Genomic DNA, 11,564 nt, shown 5'->3' on the forward strand with positions numbered 1-11,564 from the left:
GAGACAAAGCTAAAATCATTTTTTCTTCTTCATAATTGCATAATTAAAATGAATTCGAATTCACGGTCACAAAAATTGAATAGACTTATACCATGATAAACTGCTGAAAGAATAATAAAAAAAAATGTTACGAAATATTGAACTAGACTTATAAAAGTGATTGTAATGTTATGAAATTTTGAACTACACTTATAGAAATTATTGAACAATCTCTAGTAGCTTTTCAGATAAACTCAAATGTAAACAATATTTAGTGATAAATGTAAATTTTCTTAATTAAGATATTGACATTATCAATAATCAGACAAATATTATTCTTCTATCATCATACCTTCATGAATTTCAAACTTTTATAATCATTTTGACATTTCAGTCTCATCCATCTCAAAATAGATATAGCGGACCATATCTTTATGAGTAGTGCTCGCTCAATCCGTGCACACATTTAGTTCGTTAGTACTCAAGTATGAATTGATATATTCTTCGTGACAGTCGTTTATTTCCTTTTTCTAATCGGTTATGAATTGATCTCTTCTTTCTGACAGCCATTTCTTTTCTTCTACAGCAATGGTCTCACAACCATTACAATGGTCTAAAGTGCCAGCTCGCTAATACCCAAGTATGGATTGATATCTTCTTCGTGACAGTCGTTTATTTCCTTTTTCTAATCGGTTATGAATTCATCTCTTCTTTCTGACAATCATTTCTTTTCTTCTACAGCAATAGTCTCACAACCATTACAATGGTCTAAAGTCCGAGCTCGCCAATATTTAAGTATGAATTGATATCTTCTTCGTGACAGTCGTTTATTTCATTTATCTACTCGGTTATAAATTGATCTCTTCTTTCTCACACTCATTTCTTTTCTTCTACAGCAAGTTGTGACCTCAATGTCTCAGGCTTTAAATGCTAAATTAGCAAGTAGTCAACAGAACCGCTCGACTGATGGAGAGACGTCTAGTGGGTCAGTTCGCGTCAGCCAGGATTTGGCGCTTTAGATTCTTCGCCAGCTTGCCACATAAAACCACAACGATCCACGGGGACCCTAGCTTTTATCGCTGATTTGACAGCAAGGTTTAACAGATCCAACTAACTCTTCTTGTTCCGTGCTACCCCAGTTTTAAGGCTCGTGGATTAAATGTTTATCGGACTGCTTTATACACCAGACAAACCAACGAGTACGATCCACTCTCTTTGTCAGACTATCCATATGCTGCTTGATCAGTAGCATATCCAAGAATAATAAAACAAATGTTACGAAATTTTGATCTAGACTTATAAAAATGATTGTAATGTTACGAAATTTTGAACAAGATTTATAAAATTGATTGTACAAGTTATTATCTCAAGTAGTTTTTAAGATGAACTCAAACGTAAACAATATATTTAGTGATAAAATGTAGTTTTTCTTTGTTAAGATATTGACATTATCAATAATCATACGAATATTATTCTTCTATCATCATATCTTCATGAATTTCAGATTTTTATAATTATTTTGACCGTTCAACCTCATCGTTCTCAATAGATATAGCAAACCATATCTTTATGATTAGTGTTCGCTCAGTCCGTGCATACATTAATCAGATTTTTAGTAAGCTATTTTACGAACCATGAAATCCAATTGATGACATTCTCTATCTATGTCACCCTCTTCGCGTTGCATACTCGTGGATACGAAAGTAGCGTTAATCTTTATCTTCTATAAAATCAAAAATAGTTAAATATTCTTAGGATATTTGTTTTATCACAAAAATATTAACCACTCATATAAGAAAACATGCGTTTGGATATCTCAGGTTGATGAGAAAGATTTTCATAATTTTTGAATTATTTTTATTTTCATAATTTTTGAAGAGTGTGTACAAACCGGATCACCAACCAACTGGAATGTATTTATGTAACCTGAAATAAAATGTATTTAAGGCTCGTGGATCTAATGCTTATCGGGCTGCTTCATAAACCAGGCACACCAACAAGTATGATCCACTCTCTCCGTCACACTATCCATATGCTGCTTGATCAGTAGCATATCAAAGTTTCATCGGCAAGCATGTGACGAGCTCAGTCTTACTCTACCTACTTGATAACCTAAATACTATTCTGATCAGCAAACATTGCAACTATTTTTTTTTATCATACCTAAAGATGTAGCCTTGAATGGATGTGGTTTTTCAAATATTTTTTGGTTTTAGATTTTTCAAAAATTCATTTTTTAACCATTCAAGATTTTATGAAAAATAGTTTTTCTAAAAAATAGGAAATATAGATTCTTTAAGATTTTACTAATTTCTTAACAAAATCCAAAATCCCACCTCAATGAGTTTTTGAGATTTCCTTTACAAAACATTTGTTTTTTAATTTATTTATTTATTTTTAAATTTATTTTGCAAAATCTATAAACCAAAATCAAAAAAATATTGCAAGATTTTTTTTTATCATAGGCAAGTTATAGTTATACAACAGATATATGTAACCATAAATAAATATAGAAAATCAGACTATATTCTCACTTTCTTCTTCATGTAGGAGAGAGTTGAAAGGAACTAGAATTTTTGACCAAGCATAGAGGTAAAGGAGCATGAATTCAGTGAAAACCATATCCTAGAAACTTAACCTGGAGAACTAAACAACACATCTTTAAGTAGTAGAACCAATATGGCACGCATGCCATTCTCACATTTGGAGATGCTTTTAATTTCGTTTCACTGATACACCGCCAAAAAACTAATATGGGAACAGGTGTCTGATTTCTGGAAATCCATAAAAGTAAATAATCATACTGAATAAAAAGACTAAACATCCTACTAGAAAGCAATGCAACAGAACAGTGCTAATTAAGAAATCCTTAATTATAGTGTTGTGCTATATATGTCCTCTAATACATTGATCATGGTCAAACTTTTTCTACACTTGCGAAGGTTACTCAGTATTCTTTAGCTAGCAGCTTGAGAGGTCATTGTAAGTTGTAATAGTTCTCTTTTTATTTTTGAATGAAACCCTTCGTAACGGTTTTGCTGCTAAAATAAGTGACATCATCTCAAAAATCATTAATAATGAAATGGCCTTTCTTGGGTAATATAATCTAATCTAATATATGACTCTCTCTACTAGGCCCAAATAGTATAATAATACTATTCTCTTTCGAAGAAAAGACCTAACTAAAAAGAATGGCGCCGAAAAAAATAAGAATGGCGCTGGCAGAGAAATTACCATCGTACCTGGTCAAAGAGATACTTTGTCGATTGACAACGAAATCTCTTGCTCGATTCAGAGCCGTAAGCAAGACATGGAACGCGTTTTGGGGAGACAAGAGTTTCTTGGAAAAGTGCTTGGCTCGTACGCTACCTCAATTCATCGTATGGACCAATTACCATATTTGTTCAGTAGGCATCGACGACGACGATGATGGCCCGAGACTTGAGCTACGTGATATAACTTTAGACATTTCAATACAAGCCAGCTTAGTTCATTGTGATGGGTTTCTGTTATCTAGTATTTGGAAGAAAGGTTTTGAGGTTTGGAACCCTTGCTTAAGAAGACGAAAGAGATTTGTAGAGAATCACGAGTTCAGGTTTTGTGGCCTAGGGTACGATAATAGTAGACCCGAAACAACAAGTTACAAGATTTTTGGGTATGATTTTTATTTCGATACTAGTGGCCAACTCTACCAAAACGTTGCCATCTACGATTGCAAGTCTGATGCGTTCAAGATTATTAGTAATGCCCCTTGCGAACAAGATTTGGGTGTGCCACAGTTAGATACTATCGTGTGTCTCAATGGTAATTTATACTGGATTGCTTATCATTCAGTGGCTCGTCAGTATTTCATCCGAAGTTTTGATTTTTCCAAGGAGATGTTCAAGACCTTTTGTCTTCTACCTCATAGCCAACAACAACAGCAAGAAGACTTTGGCTATACTCAAGTCCTTGCTGTATTCAGGGGAGATCGGTTTTCAGTGTTAAGGAGGCTGTGGCGTGGATGCGTTTCATGACTGTGTCAATGCCAGACTTCCCCAGGTTACAACACAAATGTCTTGACTCTCAGCCAAGTTACTTTGTTGATAATGAAAAGAGGCTGTTTGTGTGTACTTGTGATGAAACTGGGCATGCCTGTATCTACATTGTGAAGGGAGATGTGTTCAGGAAGATTCCAGTAGATTCTATGGTTGATCTTTGGCCTTCTCACCTCATCTATATCCCTAGTTTCATCCCCATTTCTTTCGAACTACCAGTATCGCATGTTTAATTTTATTCTGTTTTTTTTTTCTAGCTCTTGTTTGTGTAGTTTCTAGTTAATCAAAAACCACACGAAATAAAAAATAATTGTTTAGATTTAAGTCGTTCAACTCCTATGTATCTCTTTTTATTGATTCATCTCTCTCTCCTACAAATATATTATGGACTGATTCAACTCTTCTAACGTATGATTATGAAACTGAGAGTCTGGTCTCTGTTGGTAGCCTCTCGCTTTGGATCCGGACCATCTGATTTGAGCATCTAATGATTTGAGAATACTCGTGATGGTAAGGTTCTCTGGTGTGCTTGATTCTGCTGTTCCATATTTTTTTTGTGATAAAGATAGATTTTTGCTCCTTGAGATCAATAGAATGCTGCGCGCTGGAGGAGATTTTGCTTGGGCTGCACACCCTGTTTATAAGCATGAACTCGCTCTGGAAGAACAATGGACAGGTAACATCCTTTTAATCTGCTTTGAGTAGGCCTATTCAGGCGTGAATAAGATTCTTTGTTCTTTATGATTTGTTTGGAGTTAGTGATCACGGTACATATCTTTATTATGGAAAGTTGGAATAACATATTGTCTCTGTGGGTATAGGGAAAGTTTTTTTGTCTTCATTTGCTACTTTGATTTTTTAGCCAATATGTCTACTCTTTTAATCTCACATTTTATTTTCCAGAGATGTTGAATCTTACTACTAGCCTTTGCAGGAAACTGGTAAAGAAGGAAGGATACGTTGCTCTCTGGAACAGAAGCCTTTCAACAACAATTGTTATATATAAGTCGTGAGGCTGGAACCAATCCTCCTCTTTGTGATGAATCTGATGACCGCGACAATGTTTGGTACAGCTGCTAAACGTGCTGTCTTTCTTTCATTGTGATGCCAGGACAAATCTTGCTACCTTTATGTTCTTTATGATGCCAAAGTTGCTAAACATCAAGTTTTTTCAAGTAAAATTTGTTTGATTGCATCTAGTCTGTCTATTAACTTGGTCTGTGTCTGTGGTGCAAAAGATCACACTTTCTAAGTCTCACGTTGTTTTGTTCTTTCTAAATCCTACATTGCTAGGAAAGAACTATTCAAGGCAGAGTCCAAGTTCTGGAATGAAATTATTGTCCGCGCCTTACAATGGAAACCTTAAAACAGAAAAAAAAGATGAGAGCTGGCTTTGGCGGGTATGAAATAATATTCTTTGGTTATTACTCTGTGTGATGCTATAATCACTCAGTATCTTAGCTTACCTCTCTTTACTTAATTTCTTTGGCTTTAAAAGAGTTGCAGCTGCACTAAATGATCATAAACTCGATTGCTTGGTTTTTAAGTGTGGTTCCTGTCAGCGGGTCTAACACATTGCCCGTCATTTATGACTGTAGATTATCAGGAGTTATTAGGAGTGATGCACGATTGGTACTGCTTTTCTCCTTACATTTTTATCATCTAAAAAACATAGAATCATGATTCCTATTGTTGATTTCGTGGAATTTAGAATCCTTAAAGAGACTCTTCTTGTTCGTTTCCTGCTCATGGTTTATTTAAGCACAGATCCTCATCTGTTTATTTGTCTTAAGTTAACAGCTAATCTTTAGATTATGGCTCTGGATGTTTTAACAATTCTTGCGTTCACCACATGTGTGAACCATTTGATACATACACCCAAGGACATATGACTTCTTACATGCTTAAGGACTCTTTTTTGGTCGAGAAAAAGGTAAGAAGCATTATCTGTAACTCAATTTCAAACTGACTTATAACTGAGTATGTGGTCATTTGGTGCCCTATAATCGAACTTAACCATTTGTCTTTTGTGTCAATAATGGTTAACAATGCAATCAGATGTGATATGTCAACCATATTGCTAGAGATGGACCGGATATTAAGACCGGGTGGAAGAGCATACATTAGGGATTCAGTTTATGTTATGGGTTGGCATACTTGTCTATTTGTGACACATCTGAGGGAGGGTCCTCACGCAAGTTGCAGGATTCTAACGTGCGAGAAGTCTCCCATGAGAGACTGATTACCAGACAAGTTACTGCACTTAAAGTCCTTTTAGATTCATCTCTCCGTCCCACAAATATTATTTGGATTCATCCCACAAATAATATGTTAATCCTTCTCATTGGATATTCATTGTTTTGTTGTGTGACGTAATTTTACTTGTAAGATTTCGGAATAAGTCACGTCAATACACAGTCTTATACAATGAATATAGATGTCCAGAGAGTGTTTTCACTTGTTTTGAAAATAAGGGAAAGCATTATAAATCAGAGCCTCGAGGGGGCATTATTTTTTTAATTAGAAAATGAAAGACTGAAGTTGGATTATACGAATTTGGATCGAAGTTTGTCAGCAAGGAGGCGATGCTCCACTCGAATCTTACATAAATGTTCTTCCAATACGTCTACTTGGTCCTGGAGGAGTTCGTCATGAAAAGCTTCGAGTTGTGGAATATTAGCATCATCATCTGAAGAAAAAAGAAACTGATACATTTGTGACAAGTAACAACAACAACAACAAAAACAAGTGCGTTTTCTAGTGTTGTTTCTTACGTGGTGGAAGTTCTATCCCTCTGATTTCCATCAGTAAACTTACTACAGCAAAACCTGCATATATTATCAGACTATGAATATTTTTCACCGAAATTTTTTTTTAAAAAAACTAGTCACTATAGTCTTTTCTTTTCTATAAATACATATATTATATAGGATTTACTTACGGCGTGCAATTTTCATTCTGCGAAACTCTTCAGAACCCCTGTTGCTGATTAAGCAAGTGAAGACTTCTATATCCATCTCCTTAAAATCCTTCCATGTTTCAAGCCAAGAGTCGATGGCAGAAGCGTTTGATGTGGTCATACAAGGAGGGTCAACCCCGCAAGACTGTTTCAGTTGGATCTCTATCTCCTTCATCTCCCTGAGATTATTAAGACAATCATCGATTTTGTCCTTAACCTACGATATTCAGACACACACACACAAAAAAAAAAACAGTCAACATCGTCTGAAACTGAATAAAGTAAGGATCAAACACACTACTTAGAGACAGAGTGATCATAGATGGACTCTTCTTACAGATTTGTCTAGAACTTTTACACGCTCACTCATTCTCTTGAGTGAAAAAATATAATGTCAGCGGCTGCTTGCAACTAATAAAAACTCTTTTTCTAATTTTCTCCCCTTTCTTTTTATATACGTCATACACGACATGACCTAGTGTCTTTCTTTGGGCCCAAAAAAAAAAACTTATTTTGACTGTTGCATGGATCTTAGCATCTTAAGATATCTTGATAAATAAGAAACAACAAAATATTAGAAACAAAACAATAGTATCTATAATCGTAACACTTATTATGATCCTAACAAGAACCCCTAAGAATCCTAACAAGAATTATGATCAAAGCTAATCAAAACCCATAACTCGAAAATTCAAGAAGATAATTAAGAATAAAATTAAAAAAAAAGATGAAGTAGTTTTGATATAATTAATTACTTGTCGCCTTTGATCTTGAACAAGTCTCAGCACATTGTCTATGAGCAACAGCCAAATCTTCTTTACACGAACACCCTAATTCAATGCACCTCCACCGCTCGTTTCCACTCCCAAATGACAAATACGACAATCTTTCTCCGGCGGCGCTGTTGCGCCATCATCATATATCTCCGAAGAAGGACTCATCACTGACGACACTTTCCTCGACTGATCTCCTTCGTATTCGTACGATCCTCCATTCGTCGAGTAGAAGTAAGAGTAGCATGACATCATTAAGAAAACAAGACAGTCGCATAAATCACAGTGTTGAGACATAGCCAAGGATCAACTGAATGAACATCTCAACTCTTAAAGAACATTTTACAGATCATCAAATTCATTCTGTAGCCGTCACTCCTCATTTTAGACAAACAAAATGAAGAAAAATCATATTGAAAGAACAACTCCTCGCCTCAAATTCGTATGAGTTCTCATGATACCAATTCACCATAGACTTAAACAGAGATGATGAACACTTGCTAAAGTTTGTTTACTGAAACTATGTATAACAGAGATCGAAGCAAACTTAGATTCTTGTAGAAAGAGTACCTTAAATTCACCAGTGCTACCCCCAAATTTTTTTTTCAAAAATCCTTCATAAACACAACGAATAGCAATTTAGAAACGAACAAGATATATCTTTAATCCAATAACTCATTCCCTTTTCAGTACCTGTAGGAATCTGACGTCTCTATTGTACTCACTCACCCTGTCACACAAGATGAAATCTTTCCCACTTTCAATATCACTTAACACCTGTTGCAATATATGAATACTCATTTCTCCGTGATCACAAAGAATCTCTTTGAAAGAACTTACATTTCTTTCTACAAATTAACCAAGGAAACAGGAAAACATATGTGTAATTTATCATAATCAACCTATCAGATGAGGAATCTCTGAAATTACATAACCGAGGCCTCGAGTCAGGGCAACATAATCACATTTCAAAATCTCTAGAAACGAGAAATACCTGAAGAGGGAGATCGACTTGAGAGAGAGAAGATCGGAAGATTGAGAGGCTTAAAACTTTAAAAGTGCAGAGAGAGCCTTCCAAACCTTCTGGCTCACACAGAGTCTTTCATTTACAAGTTGATTTCGAACCTTCTTACTCGTCCAGGGTGTTTGACTTGTTTTGACTTTCGAATATCATATATATATATATATATATATATATATATATATATATATATATATATATATAAAAAAAAAAAANATATATATATATTTAGAAAATAAAAAAAAGACTGAAGTTGGATTAGTACAAATTTGGATCGAAGTTGATCAAGCAATAACGCAATGCTCCACTCAAATTTGGACCTTATTACGCCGTTAACCACTCTTCTCCTTAGTAGAGATGTCAATTGGTCTCTAAAACGATGGGTTGTCCAATCCAAATTTTGACTGGTTTTAGTCATTATCAAATTTAAAATGGTCAAATGGATCTAAAACCAATTTAGCCCATTGATATATGGTCCAAACTAATTTGGACGTGGACTGTCCAATAACCCAAAAAAATTAGGGTTTTTACAATTTGGGGGAAACTTTTTTTTCTTCATTTCTTCTCTCTTTCTCCTCTTTCTCTCTCAGCCTCTCAGGCGATAATCGATTCTAAGTTTCTCTCTCAGGCGATAATCAATTTCAAATCATCATTCATCTCGTCAATCGTCATCAAGCATCTCCACTGCGGCTCTGCTTCTCGTGATCTGAAGCTTGGAGCTTCAATCAGATCTGAAGCTCTACTTTGCGAACTTTTGAAAAGGTAAATTTTGTGGGTTTACTCTAATTCGTAATTACTGGGTTTGTGGGTTTTACTCTAATTACTCTAATTACTGGGTTTGTGATGTTGATTTTGTTTTTTGTTCATGAATCATGATGTTTCATGTAACTAGATAACTCAAGTTCGAGTCTCCTTGAGTTCATTGTTTCTGTTGGCATCATTGTCTCACGTTTATTTTTTTCATGTCCACAGATGGACAAATCACTGAGCTTGTGTGATGATAACTACATCGTGAGTGATACTGAATGGGATCGACATATGCTGGAAGAAGAAAACAATCTGGTGGAAGATGAAAACAATCCGGTGAAAGATGAAAACAATCCGGTGGAAGATGAATCTCTCATGGGTGAATCATCTCATGCTCAAGTGAAAAGAGGTAAACGTAGACATTCAAGGTGTTGGAAAAATTTCACTATAATTGGAGAGAAAGATAAAGATTTAGTATGGATTTATAACTTATTTATGGATTTAGTATGGATTTATAACTTATGTATGGATTTATAACTTATTTATGGATTTAGTATGAACTTTTGAGTGTTAATGATGAATTTATAAGTTTAATCTTAAGAATAAGTATTTGATGAGTTTATGTATAATCTGGACCCCATGGACAACCCAATTGGTCATGGTCCTATTTGGTTTAGACATATTTGGACATGGTTTTATTTGGGCTTAAACCATGAATGTCCAAAAAATGGAGGTGTCCAATTGGACAGACCCATTTGGACATGGTCAGCCCAATTGACATCCCTACTCGTTAGTGACAAAACGACATCGTTTTGATGAAAATTTTAATTCGAGAAAATGTCATTTGAACCATAAACTTTTAAATTAAAGTTATTTAAACCATGAATTTTCAAATCTGGATCATTTAAACCATGGATTTTCTTGTAAGCCATTTAAAACATCAACTTTCATTTAGTGATATTTTTTAGACATCAAAAGTACATTGCTCATATATGATTCTGATTCTTTTTGTTCGAACTTATTTGATTAGGTGTTGTTTGTTTACTAAAATGTGTTTGGTATTGTTGTTGTAGAAGAGCCAGACGATGAGTCAAAACTCTGTCTTTGATCCTACCCTTCAAGAAATTATTAAAGAGATTAGACCTACGCGAGCAGATTGGGATGCGAGGATCCAAGTGATTAATCGGTTGTGTGGCGTCGTACAATATGTAGACTGTTTAAGAGGTGAGGTGTTGATGCACACTTTTATGCTTCTTCTAATTTATATCATTTTTCATGGGTATCTGTGTGATTATTGTGATAATGGGAAATGAAAATGAGATAGTTCAGTTAAGGTAATCTCATTCACTATTGTGATAATGGGAAATGAAAATGAGATAGCTAAATTTGTTCAATGCTGTTAATCTTTCCCATTCACTATTCTTGTTATGTAACCAAAATGATTTCATCTGATACTTTGACATATACTAGAATGAAACTCTCCCATATTTATCTGCTTCTGGTATACATTGTTAGGTGCTACTGTTCAACCATTTGGATCATTTGTGTCAAATCTCTTCACACAATGGGGAGACTTAGATATCTTTGTTGACCTATACAGCAGTTCTTCCATCAATAAAAAGAGCCGAACGCAGAAGTAGATTTTAGTTTACAAGTTTTGAAGTAGATTTTAGTTTTAGTTTTTCTAAAAATCTAATTTATTGTCATTCAAGATTTTATAAAATTGGTTTCCCTAAAAAATAGGAAATCTAGTTTTTGGGAGATTTTATAAGAAAAACCAAAAACCATCTTTTAGTAGTTTTTGTAATCGTGAGTGTTATTCTTTCATTTTGAATTTTTATTATTATTTTAAAAAATGTTTTAAACTTTTTAGCAAAAACCAAAAACCAAATATTTAGAAACCAAAAACTAAAATCTAAAAACCAAAAGCTAAAAAAACCAATTTTAAAAACTCATTCCATTCATGGCCTTAAAAAATGTTTTTTCAATTGAGCATGCATGTTTGATTTTCCAAAAAAAAAAAATCTACAAAATTAAGAGAAGCTAAA

At 34.4% G+C, this 11,564-nt stretch overlaps 2 protein-coding genes and 1 long non-coding RNA gene across 3 annotated transcripts; 2 read left to right on the plus strand and 1 right to left on the minus strand.

Annotated features, from left to right (window-relative positions):
- LOC104784248 (probable F-box protein At3g44130) lies at nt 3,192-3,995 on the plus strand. Its single transcript, XM_010509301.1, has one exon. It carries the CDS (start codon nt 3,192-3,194, stop codon nt 3,993-3,995), a length of 804 nt encoding a protein of 267 aa, XP_010507603.1.
- On the minus strand, nt 6,464-7,428 carry LOC104782222. Its single transcript, XM_010507094.2, has 4 exons — nt 7,313-7,428; nt 6,958-7,192; nt 6,791-6,844; nt 6,464-6,705 (listed from the first exon to the last, which is right to left on the minus strand). The coding sequence occupies exons 1-4, from the start codon at nt 7,343-7,345 to the stop codon at nt 6,563-6,565; spliced, it is 465 nt and encodes a 154-aa protein (XP_010505396.1). The 5' UTR covers nt 7,346-7,428; the 3' UTR covers nt 6,464-6,562.
- Nucleotides 9,344-10,935, plus strand: LOC104782223. The gene is made up of 3 exons (XR_766979.2): nt 9,344-9,531; nt 9,742-9,925; nt 10,590-10,935. It is a non-coding gene; the product is annotated as an uncharacterized LOC104782223 (long non-coding RNA).

This window comes from Camelina sativa, chromosome 4, assembly GCF_000633955.1.
Source record: "Camelina sativa cultivar DH55 chromosome 4, Cs, whole genome shotgun sequence".
Taxonomy (NCBI): domain Eukaryota; kingdom Viridiplantae; phylum Streptophyta; class Magnoliopsida; order Brassicales; family Brassicaceae; genus Camelina; species Camelina sativa.